The sequence below is a fragment of the Prionailurus bengalensis genome, chromosome C1, assembly GCF_016509475.1.
Source record: "Prionailurus bengalensis isolate Pbe53 chromosome C1, Fcat_Pben_1.1_paternal_pri, whole genome shotgun sequence".
NCBI classification, from domain to species: Eukaryota; Metazoa; Chordata; class Mammalia; order Carnivora; family Felidae; genus Prionailurus; species Prionailurus bengalensis.
In genome coordinates, this window is record NC_057345.1 from 93,002,936 (window position 1) to 93,023,879 (window position 20,944).

At 43.5% G+C, this 20,944-nt stretch overlaps 1 protein-coding gene across 1 annotated transcript; it reads right to left on the reverse strand.

Annotated features, from left to right (window-relative positions):
* Positions 1 to 5,787: 5,787 nt before the first annotated feature.
* HENMT1 (HEN methyltransferase 1) lies at positions 5,788 to 18,480 on the reverse strand. Its single transcript, XM_043575723.1, has 8 exons — positions 15,153 to 18,480; positions 14,116 to 14,217; positions 12,745 to 12,855; positions 10,089 to 10,204; positions 9,358 to 9,492; positions 8,167 to 8,346; positions 7,312 to 7,510; positions 5,788 to 6,435 (listed from the first exon to the last, which is right to left on the reverse strand). Exons 2-8 carry the CDS (start codon positions 14,137 to 14,139, stop codon positions 6,010 to 6,012), a joined length of 1,191 nt encoding a protein of 396 aa, XP_043431658.1. The 5' UTR covers positions 14,140 to 14,217; positions 15,153 to 18,480; the 3' UTR covers positions 5,788 to 6,009.
* Positions 18,481 to 20,944: the final 2,464 nt, after the last annotated feature.

A 20,944-nucleotide genomic window follows, 5' to 3' on the forward strand; every position in this document is an offset into this window, starting at 1 on the left:
GGGCAGAGAGAGAGGGAGACACAGAATCTGAAGCAGGCTTCAGGCTCTGAGCTATCAGCACAGAGCCCGACGCGGGGCTCGAACTCACGGACCGTGAGATTATGACCTGAGCCAAAGTCGGACGCTTAACCGACCAAGCCACCCAGGCGCCCCACTACTAACTTTTTTTTAATGTTTGATTATTTTTTGAGAAAGAGCGCAAGCAGGGGAAGGGGAGAGAAAGAGGGAAACACAGAATCCGAAGCAGGCTCCAGGCTGTCTGTCAGCACAGAGCCCAACATGGGGCTTGAATTCATGAACCAAGTGATCATGACCCAAGCTGAAGTTGAATGTTTAACCAACTGAGCCACCAGGCGCCCCCACTACTAATTTTTAAGTATTCTCTCCATTCAACGTGGGGCTTAAACTTACAACCCCTGAGATCAAACAACTGAGCCAGGCAGCTGCCCCTTTTCAGTACGAATTTTACATAATGTGATATACTTGCAAAAAAATAAGCATTACAGACTTTGCTTAAATTGGGTAAAATTACTTTCCTTCAGTTTGGAATTAAAAGATTCTGTCAGCTCAGTTCATGAGGATTCCTACCAAAAAGGAGTGGATGGTCAGCATAGCATGATAAATGGCTTCCAGAGGGATGAAGCTAGACAAAGATAGTGGAATAACAGCCTCTCCAACAAAAGCAAAATTTCTGATTGGATCGAAGCCAAGGTGTGGAAGTAGGAATGCAGTGTTTCTGGAAAAGCCAATAAAAGGATCAGACCCTAATTTGACTACTCCCAGCTAGGGTCCTGACAGGAGGATGTGAAGCAGAAAGAACTGCAGTGATGCAGTAATATGCACAGTTTCACAGGCACAGGGAGAACCCAACAAATGGGCATAGAGCGCTGACAGGTAACTTTCAAAACATGTATAAAAGGTGTGTTAACTTGGGAATGCAAGCTGGTGCAGCCACTCTGGAAAACAGTATGGAGGTTCCTCAAAAAACTAAAAAGAGAACCACCCTACGACCCAGCAGTTGCGGTACTAGGCATTTATCCACGGGATACAGGTGTGCTGTTTCAAAGGGACACATGCACCCCAGTGTTTATAGCAGCACTATCAACAATAGCCAAAGTATGGAAAGAGCCCAAATGTCCATCGATGGATGAATGGATAAAGAAGACGTGGATATATATACAATGGAGTATTACTCAGCAATCAAAAAGAATGGAATCTTGCCATCTGCAACTACGTGGATGGAACTGGAGGGCATTATGCTAAGTGAAATTAGTCGGAGAAAGACAAAAATCATATGACTTCACTCTTATGAGAACTTTAAGAGACAAAACAGATGAACATGAGGGAAGGGAAACAAAAATAATATAAAAACAGGGAGGGGGACAAAACAGAAGAGACTCATAAAAATGGAGAACAAACTGAGGGTTGCTGGAGGGGTTGTGGGAGGGGGGATGGGCTAAATGGGTAAGGGGCATTAAGGAATCTCCTCCTGAAATCATTGTTGCACTACATGCTAACTAACTTGGATGTAAATTAAAATATAAATTTTTAAAAATTTAAAAAAGTATATTGCATGCTTCATACAGTCTTCAAACACTAGTTGCACAAGAGGTGAAACTAACATTTACCATACAGACTTAGACTTCTGACTCCTACCAGCTTGTTTTGCTAGATCAACAATACCCATAAGTGTTCCCTGTTTTGGGATATCCCCAAAGATATGTGTCCTATAGATAATAAAGGATGTCAGTCATAGTTAACATCTGGCATCCTTGAACATCGTACCTTGCACCATGCTCCTCCCTGATCTGTCAGCAGCTAAATGCACAGGACCCATGTAACAAGGTGCTTTTGTTGTCATCTAGCTGAGGAAATTACATTTGGAATTATTCCTTGGTAGGGGTACCTGGGTGGCTCAGTAGGTTAGGCATCTGACTTTGCTCAGGTCATGATCTCACAGTTCATGAGTTCAAGTCTCAAATTGGGTAAGCTCAAGTCCAGCATCGGGTGAGCCCACTTCTCTCCCTCCCTCCCTCTCTCTCTCTGTCTCTCAAAAAAAAAAATAATAATAACAACAACAACAAACTCTAGGAATTTATTCCTTGACAATCAGCAACAGAACTGAGAGCCCAAGGGGCTGACAGAAGTACTTCAGAGAGAGCTCAAGTGCAGGATATGATGTACCTGAAACTGGAAGTGAGAGAACAGAGGAGGGTGGGGAGCAGCGGGGGGCAGCATGTGAGCTGAGCCTCAAGGAGCTGTCAGCGCACTTTTATATCTCAACTGCATGGAAACAGAATGCATGGAAACCGAACTTGAAGAGAGAGTGCCGTGAGAACTTACACTTTTAGACCATGAAAAGAAAAATTGGAGACAAACTTTCACTCAGATCAAGGGCCAGGGTGTTCTAATACTTTGTAACCCATTTCACACCTACTCTGGGAGGTGAACTGTGGTCTTGACAACTCTCCCTCTTAAGAAAAAGATCTGCAGATAAAATGGTCTCCAGCAGAACCACATTTTTTATTGTCATTCAGTGCAGTGAAATAACTTGGAGGAAAGTCATCTGAAATGTTTCGAGGCCTCTATATTTACAAAACCTGGGGTCCATTCAAAGGGTCTTCCTAGAAAAAGGAACAACCATTCCCACAAAAAAAGTCACTGGTTCTTGCAACACTGGAATCTGTGTGTATTCTCAGTTAATTGAAGAAACCTAAGAACTTATGATAGTTGTCCCTAGGGAGTGAAATGGGGGGTATGCAAACTGTTGACATTTTTTTTGTCCTAATAATCAGTCTAGATTTTTTTAGCATGAACTTGCATTACTGTTCATGTTTTGTACCATCTATGTGTATTCATTCTTTTTAATGAATTTATAAAATACATTGCTAATGATAAAGGAAGCTGCATCAAAAAAATAGTTATTACCATTTACATACGGGGGGGGGGGGCACCTGGGTGGCTCAGTTGGTTATGCGTCTGACAAGATCTCATGGTTCATGAGATCAGAGCCCCAAGTTGGGCTCCAGGCTGATGGTGCACACCCTACTTGGGATTCTCTCTCTTTCTCTCTCTCTCTCTGCCCCTCCCCCACAATAAACTTAAAAAAGGGGAGGGGGGTGGCAGCTAATACACAGCTCACCAAATGAGAAAAAAGCCATTCATAGCAAGACATGATTCTTATGTAAAGAGACATTTTTAGACAAAAATTTTAAAATTGCCTTCATCCCCCCTTTTCTTGGGAAGCTCCTAGAAAACCATTTTCAGAAATACAGAATAGGGATGAAGGGAGGTGGCCATCCAGCACTGCCCCTGCCCCCCCGGGGTGGTGGGTTTTACAAGAACGAGGGAATACCCTAGGATGGGGTAGTAAAGGGAGAGCAGGTGTAACAGAGGTAGTGGTTGGAGAGGACTAGGCTTCTCATCTGAGCAGCTCCCCACATTCAATTCCCTGTGAGTCCTCTCAAATCTGGCCTGAAGTATATACAACTCATGCTGTATACGGAGCAAATTCTCTACATAGAAGTCAATGGGGTTGCCACTTTTTAAAAATGGTTGAGAGTGAGCTAGAATGGGGAAGGTGCAGGGAGAAGGGGACAGAGAATCCAAAGCTGGCTCTGCACTGACAGCAGAGAGCCTGACGTGGGGCTCAAACCACGGATGGACATGAGCTCATGGCCTGAGCCGAAGTCAGATGCTCAACTGACCTGAGCCACCCAGGTGCCCCACCACTGTTTTTTAGTCAGGTATTTGATGGTTGTCTCAGAAAGAACCTTAAAGAAGGACTGTTCACCTTCTAGACCTGCAACATGCATTGATGTGAGAACTGACTAGCCAGATACAAGAATGAGCCTTATTACTGAACAGATACTGAAGTTACCTAACATCCCTAAGATTAACACAGCTGCCTGTGTTAATAAAGGAACATTTCTCTGGGCCAGGCGCAGTCTTCTTAGTGCTTACAAGAACTCTGTGAAGCAGTTCGTTGCTCCCGGCCTACACACAAGTGGGCCAAAAATTCCCTTAGCAAACCTGACTTTGGCTGCTTTTACAGCAGTATGAAAGCAGGTCTCTACTTGGTTTTGTCCCTTTAGAAAGATCTCATTTCTGTGCTGAAGGTTGGAGTAGATAGCTTTGTTTTAAAAAACAAAAACAAAAAACTGCAAACTATTGGCAACATCAAGCAGCTGCCTTTTTAGGAAGTATTTCAGTGGAACACCACATGCACTTGTTTGCATATTATGTCTGGCTGCTATTCCACTTCAACTCCCGGAGAGCTCAGTAGTTGCAAGGTTGCAAAGATTTGCTGTCCCTGCAAGAACATCTGCTGACCCCTGGCTTAGAGCATTAACAGAAGCTTTCCATGTGCAGAGAAAGGCCCCTATCAAAATAGAAGGTAAAGACCAATTTCATGAAGAATGTAGGTGCTGCTGTTACCAAGACATGGGGGAGCCCTGGGAAGACTGTAGCTCCATCACCCATAGCAGCCATGAATTTTCAGGTGCTGAAGCTTGAACAGTGATCAATTAGCCTGGAGGACAACAGGATAAAGCGTTGGCCTTGGGGTTAAGATGTTGGCTCTAACACAGATGAGAAGGAAACCCTAGGGTGAAAGTCAGGCAGAGGCCTAGAAAGGGGAGGACAGACAGGGCCTTTTGTGTGGGTAGGGGAGGGCAGCAAAGGTAAACCTATTGGTACAATGCATTCAAGAGGGAAAAACCAGTAAGAAAAAAAGGGGGTAGGGGACTGATGGAGCAGTCTACATTTAAGAACAACTGGTTAACAGTGGTTACGGTGATCACCAGATGCCTGGGGGCGGGGCTCAGTTGGGCATCTGACCCAATTTCAGCTCGGGTCACCATTTCACAGTATTGTGAGTTCAAGACCCGTGGTATGGAGCCTCCTTGGGATTCTCTCTCCGAATAATTTTTTTTTTAAGTGTTTTAATTTTAAAAAAATAGGAGTGGTTACAGTGATCGGATTCTCTTCTAGAATCCCTTCTTTCCCTCCCTGCCTTCACCAAATCTACTTTCCATCTACTTATTAACCCTTCAAAAAGGCTTGAAAAATCTGCCCCAGCATGCCATTCCCAGCACCAACACTGCACAGCCAGTCTCTCCCAGGTTAGTTGAAGATATGCCCGTTGTGGCAGAGTTGCCACAATGTCCTTTCTGTCCTTGTCCCTTCACAGGAGTGTCACGTGGGCATACGCCCTCCCAGAATATCAGACTACACCTCCCAGCTTTCCCAGGTGGTAAGGAGGACTTCAATCCGCTCAACAAGAGCCTAACAGTGTAGAACTTTACCCAAAAGCTGGCACATGCTCTTTGCCCCTTTTCCTTTTTCTCCCGACTTGGAATATGCAAGTGGAAGCTAAAACATCCCCAAGGGGCATCAGAACAGGAAGGTGGATGAATTAAGTCCCTTTGGTGGTAGAGCTGCCCTGTGTGGGCAACTTACACCCTACACCCCTCCCTATACTTCAGAAGGTAGTGTCTCATTTAGACCAGTTCTCCCCATTGTGTGAAACTCTTTCTCTCCCAATGGAGACCACTACCCCAATTCTAACCAGAAAACTACCCGAAAAGGATGATGCTCTAAAACTGGACAGGGCTTCTGAGGCTTCTCTTCCCTTCAAACACCCACTCCCCTCCCCACCCCCACCCTGTCTTGTGTTTTATCTAAGTATTACAGGTCAGAATTTAGGCCAAAGGAGGTAGGGAATCCTAAGAAGATTTTAAAGTTACTCTTATTCCCTGGGAAAAGCTTTAAACATTGATAACTCAATTTATTTTTAAAAATTTTAATGTCACATCAACATGGGTCTAACAAAAAAACCTGAGCACGCACACTGTGAACTTACACCATCCACCCAAAAAAGCATTTAAAAAAACACGTAACGAGGTCAATATCAAAATTAAGCTACCTATGTTATGACTATAATTTTCTAAATGAGCCTAACTATCCTTAAAATCATGAATTTTAGGACATAAAGATAGCTCCCGCTCACTAACGGTAATCGTGAGGGTAATCGTAAGGGTCCAAGTCGATCTGCACTGAAGTATGAGCTCTGTTCAGTCGCATTGGAATTCCTTCAGCAAGGAGTGTTCTCAGCGTGGACACATCAGCAACCAAGCGGTTCACCTTCGGATAACCAATAAGTCTTTTCAGGGGTACATAAAACCTCTTTCCCACAGAGTAGGGTTTGGGGGACTTCTCTATTTGGGCTACTTGGGCATCGGTGAGGAATAATCCGGGCCGTCTGACCAAGCCACTGTCAGTGTCTTCTTCTGACTCGGGTTCACTGGATTCCTTTCTCTTCATAATCCAGACATACTTCTGTCTTATGGCTTCGACTTCTTTTAACACCTCCGTACACAATACAAACAGGAGGAAGTGTTTTTGCTGTAAACTCGGGAATGAGGCTGTAAAAACCTGAAGGCAAATCAAAATGCCACAGTATTATGGGAATCAAACTACTGACAGACATTATCTGATCTGCCTTTAAAAATTCTAATTATCAAGATCAAAGTCACAAAAGCCACCACCAAGTCACACTATTCATAAATTCACACTAACCCAATGTTCCTGTACTTGATATTAGAGGGAAAAAGGCAAAGAAAAATTGTTAAAAGGGAAATGTGTTGGGGCGCCTGGGTGGCTCAGTCGGTTGAGCGGCTGACTTCGGCTCAGGTCATGATCTCACAGTCTGTGAGCTCGAGCCCCGCGTCGGGCTCTGTGCTGACAGCTCGGAGCCTGGAGCCTGTTTCGGATTCTGTGTCTCCCTCTCTCTGACCCTCCCCTGTTCATGCTCTGTCTTTCTCTGTCTCAAAAATAAATAAACGTTAAAAAAATTTAAAAAAAAAAAAAGGGAAATGTATTGTTTATTCTTCACCATTCCTCCTGAACTCAACCAAAAGGGTCTAAGAAGCTTAAGCTTAGAGGCTCAGCTGCCAACAGTCATTTCCTGAGCCACGCTGTGGAGGAAGTCTGCTAGCATTCCTCTTTCCTGCTGCTGATCCTGACAGATTACAATGGGGGGGTAGCTGGCCCAACCGCTTGGAAGCTTTCTAGGATTCCAGATCTTTCTCTGTGGTGCGCATTGAGATATGGCAAAAGGCCAGGTGGTCTCCGGGACTGCAGTAGACCAACTCTGACACCATTTGTGAGCATGAAGGATCTTCCTAGGGTCAATCTCAAAATAAGGTCATTTACACTTATCTCTACAGTGGGGACTCTGTACCCACTATAATTAACCATCCTAATCTATGTGCTTTTTGCCCCGGTAGCTACCTCACAAAGAATACTCACAACTTGATAAGCATGTTCCTCTGGCTCTGAAACGCGGGATCCAGTTGGTTTTGCCAGGATCCAGCTGCCAGGATCCGGTTGCTTTTTCTTGAAGATCCCTATCTGGGTACAGTATCCAACATGCTTAGCCCATGGTGGTGGAGCACCCACACCAGTAAACTCTACAGTGTAACTATAGAGTTTTGCCACATTTGAAGCCCTGAAATCACAAGATACCATCTTCTGAAACTTAGAGGTTCTGTTAAAGAATCTCCACTAGAATAGAGCGTAAATACAACTAAAATACTTTTGTTGCAAATTCTTACAGCACCAGATAGTGCCAAATCACAGGTTTTGCTTACTTCTGAGGGGCTTTAGGATAATGAGTGTCAGTTTCCAAGTGATCACAATGACAGAAAGGGAAAGTTACAGAGAATTTAGGAGTAAACAAGACCATGATGACTACAGTCCCAACACCTGTTAGGGTTTGCAGTTATACCGGAAACATGACCACCCTTCAAGCTCCTGGGAGGAAACACCCCTGCACATGAGGCCATGAAGCACATATTCACCTCCCCACACCCTGTTCTGTTTCCTCCACAGATACTCCTAATGTTCTCATATAAAAAAGCACCTGGTGCACCCCATTTTTCCACGCTTGCCTGTGGGACATAGAAAATAAACTCCCCCATTTATTTTGCCGAAATATGCTGGTCCCTTTAGGATCTTATTAATTGCTAAGCTGCATCCTGGGAATTTTATTATGATAAAATAATTTCAGTAATGTATAGGGGTCAAGATTGACTTCATAGTACTTTAAACTCCTGTGGGGTCCCCCGCCCCCCAAAAAAACAAAGAAGCACTTTATGAAATCACCAGTGTTGAAACTGCGTTTGGTTCCACTCAAACTTGTGATCTGAATTTCTAAAGGTCGATGCTGGAAACAGGGGATTGAAATCTGAGTTTGGTGTGCTGATGACAACCATGCCTGGAGAAAAGTACCCAAATACGACTTCGGGAAACTTGGCCAGATCTTCTGAATCCAAATGTTCTATTCTGAAATGGTTAACAGGAAGGACAGAATGAAGTTCTCTTGCAATTATTTTCCTAGTTGATTTAGCAAACACTTTCTATCTCTACACTGATTTATCCCCTCTCTGAGTATATAATAGTACTTACATGACCTAAAAATCAACTATTCATATATTCTCACTCTGCCCATCAGCCATGTTGCCCGCTCCCTGGCAGGATGCAAATACAACCACTTCTGTGGTAGACCAACCAGGACAGTGAATGTGTAATGAGAAAACAGACAAACCCAGACACCGGGATGAATAGCCAAGTGCCAGAGACTACATGTGAAGTCTGCAGCACCAACAATGAACAATGGATTCAAGCATGCAAGGGGAGACTGGCAAGCTCCCCAGGAGCCCTGCAGGGCCATAACCAGAATGTCTTAAATAAGTTGTGGGCTTCAGCAGCAGATCTCAGTAGAGTTGTCTACCCACACCCAAGGACAAGATCAACTGCCAATACAGGCAGCCAGTAGGAACATATACCTTGACTGGGGGAGTTATCAAAATTAGCATCACTAAGGAGAGACAAATGGACGTTGGGCCTCTGAATGGAAGCCTGGAGAAGGACCCAAATACCCTTCTACAGTATTCCAGGAAGGCATAATCACCAAGAGCCAAAACATGAGTATTCTTATTAAAAGTGAGGTGAGGGGGACTCATTATTTAACACCCCTGCTTTTAAATACATTCTGAATTTGGGGCAAAAGGCTATGATGGGTAAAACCTACCCTTAAATAATTCAGAAAAGGGTAGGGGAGAAAATTGACACGTGAATCTGCATAAAGGGTGATCCTGGCACTGCTTGCAGCTTACCTGTAAATTTGAAATTTCTGAATTAAAGCCCCAAAACATGCTAGTAAAAAGCCAGTCCAAACTGTCAAGCATATACTTTACAAATCTGAATTAAGAGGACTTAAATCTAGTTAGGACACTAATTTACGGAGATTAATTCACATTTTTCTAATAACTTCAACACAGTAAGAATACTTACAATTCAATACATGTTATCAAGTCAAATCCAAGCAAGCGGGAGTCTTTCTCTACAGCAGAGCCACGATACAAGACAATACTCAAATCTAGGTCCCTAGGACCTAAATGATCCCCTATTGACGGAGACAACTTATCACTGCAAAAATATAGAAGGAACATTTGAACACTCTAATTTAGAATATCTCACCAGCTATAAATCTGATCTTTTGATGATTATCTCCCTATATCAGTTTTCCATGACTTGATGTATTAAGCATAGGGGTAACTTCCTCTCAAAATTGGCCAATGAGAACAAGATTTTGAATATTGCTGTTGCTCAATATTTTTGGTCTTCCCACTCCCTTTGGATCAGTGATTTCAAATTTTTGTTCTGTAGAGGAAAAACATTCCTGAAAAAATGTGTACAAGAGAGAGACCAGAGAGCTGCTCTGCCTTGAATTAAATTAAAAGACCTGGGGCAACTTAAATCCTCTGTAATGAGTTGCCTTGGGGTCCAGCATTAAAGAAATTAGATTTAGGGGCACATGGGAGGCTGGGTAAAGCGTCCCACCCTTGGTTTCGGCTCAGGTCATGATCTCAGTTTGTGAGTTCAAGCTCCGTGTGGGACTCCACACAGTTCAGAGCCTGCCCGGGACCCTCTCCCCCTCTTCCCCTCCCCAACTCCCACTCTCTCAAAATAAAATAAACTTTTTAAAAAAAGAAAGAAATTTAAGATTTTGCCACTTGAATTACCTGTTCCAATCTAATAGACGATCCATGAGGAGATCTACTCCAACAAGTTCTTGAACACAACTATGGAATTTCAGCATGCATAAGAGTGTGGCGTTACCACACCCCAAGTCTGCAACCTACAGATGAAATAGAACATTGAAGACATAGCCAGAAGTCAAATATGACCAAAGCCTTTATAGGAAACTGGGTATTAGAAATAAATTACAATATAATAAACCACTATGCCAAGATCTTTTTTGGTAGAAAAAAGGTACACAAAAAGGAAATTAATCTGAGATATTAGATGGGTTGGCGGTGAGGCAGATTTGTGGATTGTTACAAGTAAATTCTAATTCAGGTTGAGTACCAAGAGCATCCTAGGGGCCTGGCACAGGGACACCACACATGGCAAGCAGGTACCCTATACAAACTTTATACCTCTGAGCTTCATAATTAACACAAAAAAAGGGTGCCTACCAAACCTCAGGACAGAGCCTGATCTTTACCAGTGCTTTATAATTTATCCACAGTCTTGTTAACCTATTCCCCTTATTGTGAATGTTACGTACTCTTAAATGGATTTTTTAATCATGCCCTAAAGTCTTCATTTACCACAGCTGTATCACCTAAATTTCTGATTGCCAATTTAGGAAAAGGAAATTAAGATAAAAATTTAATGACATTTAAAGGTACCCAATACCAAAGATACCCCAAATCAGCTTCTAGTGTAGCTAATTGGCTCTAATCCAGTCTAAAGGGGATATCTGGGGATTTGAACTATTTCTGGATACTCAGACAGAAAAGATTCCATATATCTTAAGATGCACAAAAAGGTTTCCAAAGGGTTTAAAAAACAGACTAAAGTTTACCTCAAAATTCATCCCGTTAGAAAACGAAGATTACATAAACTCTCCATTACAGAAGTTACCAGGATGCTTTCAAAAAAACTGCTAAGGGGGTGCCTGGGTGGCTCAGTCACAGTTCCATTCTTAAGCCCAGCATCAGGCTCTGTGCTCACTGCGCAGAGCCTGCTTTGGATCCTGTCTCCTGGGCCTCTCCCGCTCTCCAGGACTCTCTCAAAAATTAAGTTAAAAATACTTAAAAAACAAACAAAAAGCCACTAATTCTCCTCTGGAAAAGGGGAACATAACTATACTTTAGTAATAAAGGCACATTTAGGGGAGCCTGAGTGGCAGGCTCTGTGCTGACAATGGAGAGACTGCTTGGGATTCTCTCCCTCTCTCAGCCTCTACCCCACTCAGGCTCTCTCCCCCCCTCCTGCCCCTCCCCTGCTCACTCTCAAAATATTTTTCTAATGCTTGAGGGTGAGAGAGCAGGTGAGCAGGGGATCTGCAGAAAGAGGGAGAGAGAATCCCAAGCAGGCTCTATGCCTCTGTCAGCACAGAGCCTGGTGTGGGGCTCAAACTCAGGAACCTTGTGAGATCATGACCTGAGCTGAAATCAAGAGTCAGATGCTTATCCTATTGAGCCTCCAGGCACCTCTCTCAATATAAACTTTAAAAAATAAGGCATATTGGGGCGCCTGGGTGGCGCAGTCGGTTAAGCGTCCGACTTCAGCCAGGTCACGATCTCGCGGTCCGTGAGTTCCAGCCCCGCGTCAGGCTCTGGGCTGATGGCTCAGAGCCTGGAGCCTGTTTCCAATTCTGTGTCTCCCTCTCTCTCTGCCCCTCCCCCGTTCATGCTCTGTCTCTCTCTGTCCCAAAAATAAATAAACGTTAAAAAAAAAAAATAAAAATAAGGCATATTCAACCTATATTCAGTCCTCAAATGTGTTTGACTGCAAAATCATTTCCTTCAATGTTTTAGGTAAACCACAATGTTGTGCCCTGGCCACAATCAGTAATTTTCTTTTCTGAAGCAGGCACACCTATGGGGGAGAAGGGTTACGTAGCAAGCACTTAAAAAACCTAATCCCAGAGAGCAAATTACAGTCTTAGCAGCTTTAAACTGTGCTTCTATAGTATACCCAATTTCTTGTTAGCCCAACTAGCTAAAGCTTTTCTTCCCACACACGCCTTAACTTGAAGGCAGCCTCTACTCAAGGATTCCCTCCTAGAAAACAGGATAGCCTCAGGGGAATTAAATTGTACCCACCCTTTTATCCCACTTCCCCACACCCAGTTTTTATACAAAAACCTTTTTTTCCCAACTACTGGGATACCGGTTGATCTTACAGTCAGGGTTCTCCCTATTGCCCTAATCCCTTTCCTTCCCTTGTAACAAATCTTTGAATATTCTGAACACACTTGCTAAATCCTTAAGTTTTTTCCTATTTTTTGACTACACATAAGACCCTCTTCAGTGTTTGAAAAGAGAAATACTGGGGCGCCTAGGTGGCTCAAGTCATGATCTTCCAGCACAAAGTGTGCTTGGGATTCTCTGCCCTTCCCCCACTCGCACTCTTTTCAAAATAGATTTTTTAATGATTATTTTGAGAGAGAGATAGAGGGCGAGCAGGGGAGGAGCAAAGAGAGGGAGAGAAAGAATTCCAAGCAGGCTCCACAAGTCAGCACAGAACCTGACGTGGGGCTTGAACTCACAAACCATGAGACCATGACCTAGGCTGAAATCAAGAGTCAGATACCCAAATGACTAAGCCACTCAGGCACCCCAAAATAGATAAACTTTTATTTTAAAATAAAGGAAAAATACCTACCTTCTTTGGTTTATATTGATTGACTATATCTTTAACAAAGAAGTATCTTTGTTTGTATAACGGAGGTCTGAACTCGATCACGTTCTTGCGTGGAACAGTGCTGCGCTGAAACTTTAAACAAAAAAAAAAGTGTTCTCAATCATGCCCAACTTCAGGGACTCCACGAGGAAAAACCAGCTTAATTTCCCCAGTCACTTTGTAGAATACCTTGGCCTTTCAACCACTATGTGATACTGCATTTCCTCTCCAGTTCATCTAAGCCTTCTCCTATTTTTTGAGAATCTGGCTTTATGCTTTCCTAGAGTTAGTCTGCCGAAAGCAAAATTCCTAATGAATGCATTTAATAACAATAAAGTCTCCTAGCCACAAGGGACCTACAGTGGAGTGAACTGCCAAGACTGGAGACAGGAGACTGACAAAGACTTCTTGACCCAACTGAAGTCAGGCTCCTTAAAACCTCTTCTAACTAGGCCTTGACTAGTCTTTGCTTATTAGCCCAGTTTTTACTAAGTCAATTGAGACAAAAATTCCCTACCCTAAATAGCTCATTAAACTCTTATCAGATCAAATTCCTCACCACCACTTTTGTAATCTGATCCCCCTGGGCTGCCTTAATCCCGATTCCTGTTAAATCTTAGCAAGACTCTGACACCCTTGTGGTCTTCATAGACTATAAATCCCATAGGCTATAAATCACAAACTGTTGAATATAGGAGTTAAACCCAAATCCACCTTCCCTACCTACTGTCATGTTTATTTCAGTCCTTGAAAAGCCTTCCTTTTTCATTGAGTTGTGTTAATCACTTCTACAAGTGTCAGAATTTCTTTAACATGAGGAATGATTAATCATAATATCTGGATTAATCCAGAATAAATGCAAACATTTTTGAAGTAGGCTTCACGCCCAGCACAGAGCCCAATGTGCGGTTTGAACTCACAGTCCTGAGATCAAGGGTGGCATGTTCTACCGACTAAGTCAGCCGGGCACCCCCAAATTGCTTTCAATCACTTGCTTACACGTGGCCAAAATCAAATTTCTTCAGACAAAAAAAAATGCCTCAATTCATCGGGCTCTGCGCCGAGAGGAACCTGCTCTGGATTCTGTCTCCCTCTCTCTGCCTCTCTCCCAGTAGCTCTCAAAAATATACATTTTTAAAAGATGTGTCTAATGTAGATTTTAACTTAACAACCAGAAATTATTCCACTTCAGATACACCAATGTGAAATTTCATCTATGTAGATTCTTACTCAATCCCAACCAACACCCTGGGAAATGTTAGGGACTAAATCTGATGGATTTTACTTCTAACTACCTCACAATACCTCTCAGGGAGATAACTCATACAAGTAGGTTGAGAAAAGCAGCATTACCTCTTCCATGCTGTTTTTTTCCATTTTGTTTCCAAGTTTGAAGCTTCGTTGAGACAAAAAGCAGATTTCTCCTTCAAGTTCTATGAATCAGCAATGACTCTTCTGTAAACACAAAATATTAGTTCTCATAAAGAGGAGCCTGGACAAGAAAGAACTGTATTAATCGACAAGGACAGGGAGTAGGGTGCCTGGGTGGCTCAGTCAGTTAAGTGTCTGACTTCAGCTCAGATCATGATCTTGTGGTTTTTGAGTTCAAGACCGGCATTGGGCTCTGTGCTGACAGTTCAGAGCCTGGATCCTGCTTCAGATTCTGTGTCTCCCTCTCTCTCTGCCTTTCCCCCATTCACATCCTGTCTCTCAAAAATAAACATTTTTTAAAAAAATAATCTAAGTTTTAAAAAAAAGCAGGAAAGCAGGCTTCCTCCCTTCTCTTTACATATTACCATTTAATCCACAGAATTTACTGAGTATGGTTTCGGGTAAGAAACAAGCACAGAAAGCCCAAGTGACTTTTCACTAGGACAAATCTGGCTAAATGCAGTAACACCCATTCTTCCCAGTTCCTGTTAAAGTTGATACAAACTGAACAATCCTATCAGTTGTGACTATTTCATTAAAGCCCTCAACTTCAAAATTTTTAGGTAGGTTCCACAACCAACATGGGGCTTGAACTCCGGACCCTAAGATCAAGAGTCCCATGCTCCACCAACTGAGCCAGCCAGGCACCCGTCTCCCCTGAATTTCTTTCAAGCACTTGCTCACACATGACCAAAGTCAAAACTGGGGCGGGGGGGGGGGGGGGGGGGATGTCCCAAGTAATTGATAAACTAAACGCTTCAACATCTATCCAATTTAGATGGATAAACTAAATCTAAATTTAGTTTTTTTGAAACTAAATTTTGGTTCTCATCCTAAAACGTAAGCATGTCAATCACCTCACTTTTCAGTTATTCACTAAGTCCTATCTCAAGCCACCCCCAACCCCACGCGACCCAATGCCAAAGTCTGCACAGGGCACGATACCCACTACGTCCTACCTCCGCGTAAGGAGTTCGACCGCAGAAAAGCCAAGCGCAGAAAACACTGAGTGGGTCCGCCGCGCCGCCACTGTATTTATTTCACTTCGGGCCCCGCCCCGAGCCTCCGCTAGCGCCGCCTCGCCGCGGGGCGTTGCCCGCCGGGGCCACACCTGCACCGCCCACACCTGCGCCGCCGGCTCTGCCGCGGTACTCCCTAATCTTCAGTGTAGGTGGCGCTCTCGGGCCCCGCGCCCTGCCCTGTTCCTCTCCGGGCTCCAGGTTCCAAAGCGTTGGTTTTGCGTCTCTAAACGGCCGCTGTAGCGCATGTCCCGAGGCCATTTTCTAGCCTTCCCTCGGAACCTCTGTAGAGACCACTGTTACCGCCACGCCCCGCACTGGCGCGCGACCTCGACCAGCCCCGGCCCTCCAGGAGCCGAGACTGTTGAGTCGAGGCGGCGGCGCCCCAGGCGCGTCTGCGGGCCGCGAGCGGGGCGGCGGGCTCCGGCGGCTGTTGGGTTCCTGGCTCTCCCCGTTCGCAGCAAAGAACAGAAAACGGTCCCCGGCAGCGGAAGGCAGCAAGGTGAGCGGCCAGGCGGAGCGCGAGCCGGCCAGCGGCTTGTGTCCGATTCAGCCGCCTCTCCGATCCTCACAACAATCCCCAGGGGCCTGGAGAGGACTCTGGGCTGAGTAAAGTTGGTCCAATAACATCTAAGCCCAGAAGAACGTTCTTTCAGCCCCCAAACCTCCAACTGGTAATTTACGCATGCTGGGGATGCAACTGTATGATCTCCTAGAAAAGTTACTGTATCCTCTCCTTCTCCTGCCAGACATTTAACCTGACACTTTATAATCGGTTATTTCTTTATTGTATGTGATGGAAGGGTTTAAGGAGGCGGAGGGGAGAGATGCGAAGCCGCCGCCTTTGGGAAAAAAAAAAATTTTCTCCATTTTACAAGACTCAAAAGCTGGTGTTTACCAATGAATTAATAATCCCCTGATATATCATAAATTATATATTAGAACTGTACTTTCAAACAACACCTACAATATGCAAAGGACGGTGCTAACGGTTTTGGAATATCACAAGGTTAGATTACACAATCTTTGTTTTTGGTGTTTTGAGGGGTCTAGTCTCATAGTAAAAAGCATATAACTCAAGCTTCACTGTTTGAGAGATTCCTATTGTCCTGGGGTTAAAACTGCAATGTGAACAGACTGTCTTCATTAGAGGAGCATATTCCTTATTACAGAATGTATAATTTAAACAGAACCGTACAGGGGCTCCTGGTGGCTCAGTCGGTTGGGCAGCTGACTCCTGCACAGGTCATGATCTCACAGCTCATGAGTTCGAGCCTGCCTGCCGCACTCCCCCACCCCCCACCCCACCCCCAGTCCCGCCGCAGGGCTCTGTGCCGATGGCTTGGAGCCTGGAGTCTGCTTCAATTCTGTGTCTCCTTCTGTCTCTGCCCCTCCCCTGTTCACACTCTGTCTCTGTCTCTGTCTCAAAAATAAATAAACATTAAAAAAAAATTTTTTTAAACAGAACCTTACAAGTTAATGAGTGAATTCCACTTCTGGGTATTTTTAAATTAATTAAACAAGGAGGCTGTTAGACTGAGATGACTCTAGTGCCTTGGCAGCCCGACATAAGCAAACCTAAACCTTTAAGTGTCTCAAGGTTAAAACATGGAAACCTAAGAATGTCCAAGGGCAAACAGATCTCTAGGCTTTCCCAAATAAGGTAATTGGTTAAGCTGTAACCAGTCAAATAATTTCCCTGCTTTGCTTTGGCATCTTCCTTATACAGGTCTTTCCTCTAGTTCCTGACGGTGGTTACAACCTACCTGATCTGAATTAATCTTTTCAAATTCCTAAAAATGTCAATATGCTTCAGTTTACCTATTAACAGTGTATATGCAAAAGAATTGAAAACAGAGGCTTGAACAGATATTTCTACACCAATATTCACAGCAGTATTTAGAGTAGCAAAAGGTAGAAACAACCCTAATGCCCATCAATAAACAAAAGTCGCATATATATGGAATGAGATATTGTTCAGCCTTTAAAAGGAAGGAAATTCTAACTTACTACAATATGGTTGAACCTTTAAGACATTATGCTAAGTGAAATAAGCCAGTCACAAAAGGACAAATACTGGAAGGGGGCAAGGGAACAAGGAAAAATAATTTTCAGTAGCACACTTTAATGGATATCAGATTTTAGTCCTGTTCATTGTCTTTGAGGTTTTGTTATCTACCTGCAAATGACTGGATCTTGAATTTTTCTAGTTTGCTCCAATATCTGACTCTCTAACATTATCAGTTTTCTCCCATCCTTCTGACTTGGAATCAGTAATAACACAAAGTGTCCTTTTCCAAAAGCCCTGAAAGCCAAAGCTGGTTAATTTGATATGAATTCCATGGAAGTCACCACAACACTTCATGTATGGACAACCTTTGTGCCTTGTTATATGGGCCAAACCAGAAAGTTCACTAGAACACCTGGTGACATCACCAGAGACATTCACACTGCATCCCAGGAAAATCTATGGTCACCACTGCCTCTCCTCAGTCTGACTGAAGATGCTTCAAGTCCAGCATCTAGAAATCTTCTCAATTAACTGCCCCTTTGCACCCAAAAACTCACTTTGTAGTCTATCCCATAACTTCTGTTTTTCTTTTACTGGGGGACCTGGGTGGCTCAGTCAGTTAAGCACTCTGACTTCTGCTCTGTCATGATCCCACGGTTCATGAGTTAGAGCCCCACGTCGAGATCTGTGCTGACAGCTCAGAGCCTGGAGCCTGTCTCCCTCGTTATCTGCTCCTCCCCCGATCATGTGCTGTTTCTGTCTCTCTCTCTCAAAAATAAATATTTTTAAAAATTAAAAAAAAATTTTTTTTAATAAATGCCTCTTATTAAATCCTGATTGCTTGTTCCATATGGCCTAACTTTGGGATCTCACCTGCAACACCACTTCATGAAATGAGGCACAACTTTTTAACTTAACTGACTTATTCTCAGGGTTAAGAGAGTGGCTCAATAAGGGGCGCCTGGGTGGCTCAGTCGGCAGAGCATCCAACTTTAGCTCAGGTTATGATCTCATGGTTCTTGAGTTTGAGCCCCACATCAGACTCACTACTGTCAACGCAAAGCCCTTAAAAGGGATCCTCTGTCCTCCTTTCTCTGTGCCCTTCCCTCTCTCAAAAATAAACATTTAAGGAGGACCTGGGTGGCTCGGGTCCTTGAGTTTGAGCCCTGCATCAGGCGCTGTGCTGACAGCTCAGAGCCTAGGGACTGCTTCGGATTCTGTGTCTCCCTCTCTCTCTGCCTCTCTCTGTCTAAAAAATAAACATTAAAGGGGCACCTGGGTGGCTCAGTCGGTTGAGCGTCCGACTTCGCTCAGGTCACGATCTCACGGTCCGTGAGTTCGAGCCCCGCATCAGGCTCTGTGCTGACAGCTCAGAGCCTGGAGCCTGCTTCAGATTCTGTGTCTCCCTCTCTCTCTGGCCCTCCCCCCATTCATGCTCTGTCTCTCTCTGTCTCAAAAATAAATAAATGTTTAAAAAAATATATAAAAATAAATAAATAAATAAATAAATAAATAAAAAATAAACATTAAAAAAATGCAAAAAAAAAAAAATCACCCTTGTTTACTGTGCTTTTCCTGGTAACCTCCCATAACTGGCCTCCCCCAATACCCCTACCCCAACATCTTTCTTTTATCTTTATTGAAGATGGGATTTAAAGGCCTGGTTTGGGCTTTCTCTGGGAGTTACTCATTCTTCCCAGGTATCTCCCATGTATACACGAGGTATGCATGTTAATAAACTTGTCTGTTTTTCTCTTCTTAATCTATCTTTTAAGTAATCTCTATAACCCTATGTGGGGCTCGAACTCCTAACCCCAAGATCAAGAGCCACATGCTTCACTAACTGAGCCAGCCAGGGGCCCCTTAATATGTTTTTTATTACAGGGGTCTCAGCCAAAAACTCAGAAGGATAGAGGGAACATTATTTTTCCTCCCCTTCAAGATGAGCCCATTTATATAAGACACTTAAGGTAGTCAAACTCATAAAGACAGAAAAGTAGAATGGTGGTTGCCAGGGGCTGGGGGAAGAAGGAATGGAGTGTTGTTGTTTAATGGATACAGAGTTCAGTTTGGGATGGTGGAAAAGTTCTGTAGATGGGTGGTGAAGTGATGGTTGCACAACAATATCAATATACTTAATGCCACTGAACCATATATTTAAAATGGTAAGTTTTAGGGCACCTGGGTGGCTCATTCAGTTGGGTGGCTGACTCTTGATTTCCACTCAAGTCATGATCTCATGGTTCATGAGTTCGAGGATCATATTGGGCTCAGCACTCACAGGGAGGAGCCGGCTTCTGATTCTGTCTCTCCTTCTCTCTGCCCCCCCCCCCACTTGTGTGTCCTCTCTCTTTCTGTCTCTCTCTCTCTCTCTCTCAAAAGTAAATAAATGTTTAAAATTTTTTAAATAAGATGGTAAGTTTCAGCATAACAGACTTGTTGAATCAATATAAACTGGGAAAAAATTTTTCAGTGTTATATTTTACCACAATTTTAAAATATTTAAAGAATCTAAGTTAATGGCCTATACAGGATTCCTGGATCTAGAGTTTTTGCCTTAACCTGCTAGCCAGCTCATTTATGAACTTGAATTCTCATGTCCAGCTCCCTCTCCAAATTTGCCTATTTCATCATTTTCCTGGTCCCCTACTCTCAGTCTGAAAATCCTCCTTGGCTCTGTCCATTTCCACCCCTCCCACATTTGGACAATCACCAAATCTTGACTTCTTCAAGCTGTCAGTTGCATCTGTTCCTTCCTGTGGCCAATACCTTGGCTTACTCTTGGTCATCTTCTTTTTTCACTGTACCTCATCTTAACTTCTGCCCCCAGATTCTAAGTCCCACTGAGATACAGACCATGCTCTGTGCTTTCAGAATGAGTTTAAGTCAAATAGGCCAAATAGATCTCTCTCCACCACCCCTCTTCCCTTTCTCTTTACCCTGCATTGTTTTTTGCCTCAGCACTTAATTGCCATTTGATAGCCTAGTATTTGTTCACTTGCTTATTGTCTGTTTCCTCACCCTGGAATGTTAGCTACTAGGGACTTGGTTTTGTTAGCTGTTGTATCTGCAGTGTCTAGAGCACTGTCTACCTGGCACATAGCAGGTCCTCAGTAAACAGTGTTTGGATAAGTTAAAGAATGATTAGATTTGATGCCTTTTGTCTGTTGCTACTTATTATTATTATAAAATAAAGTCTTGGACTTTGGCCAACTAAGAGGAGGTCTCTGGGTGAATGCATTCACATCTATAACAAGGGTTTCAATAATAAATTCTACATAAGTGTGTGTGTGTGTGTGCTTTTATCTTTTTCAAGTGTTTATATTTGAGAGAGAGTGCAAGTCAGGGAGGGGCAGAAAGAGAGGGGGACGGAGGATCTGAAGCAGGCTCTGTGCCGACAGCAGATAGCCCCATGTGGGCTCAAACCCATGAACCGTTTTTTTTAATATTACTCTAACCTTTGGAAATTTTTTCAGTTGATAAGTGAAAAATAAGATTACGCATTCAATAACTATGTGGAGTGTACCTATTATGGACCAAGTACTGGTTTGAGTGAAGAAGACAAAAGTCCAGGAACTGCTGGTGTGTAACTGGGTGTGCAAGAGCACCGGGCTACAAGGGTTCCAATCAGACCAGGCTTGGCCACTCACTGCTGACAAAATCCAAAGGCAGAGAGACAAGCATTGGTGAAACGAGAAAGGAATTCATGTCAATGAGGCCA

Coding starts and splice junctions, on each gene's coding strand:
- HENMT1 (XM_043575723.1), bottom strand. CDS start 14,139: ATGGAAAAAAACAGCATGGAAGAG. Junction 10,205..12,744: donor ATCAATATAAACCAAAGAAG/GTAGGTATTTTT, acceptor TTTCATCTGTAG/GTTGCAGACTTGGGGTGTGG. Junction 7,511..8,166: donor CAAACGCAGTTTCAACACTG/GTGATTTCATAA, acceptor TTGTGATTTCAG/GGCTTCAAATGTGGCAAAAC.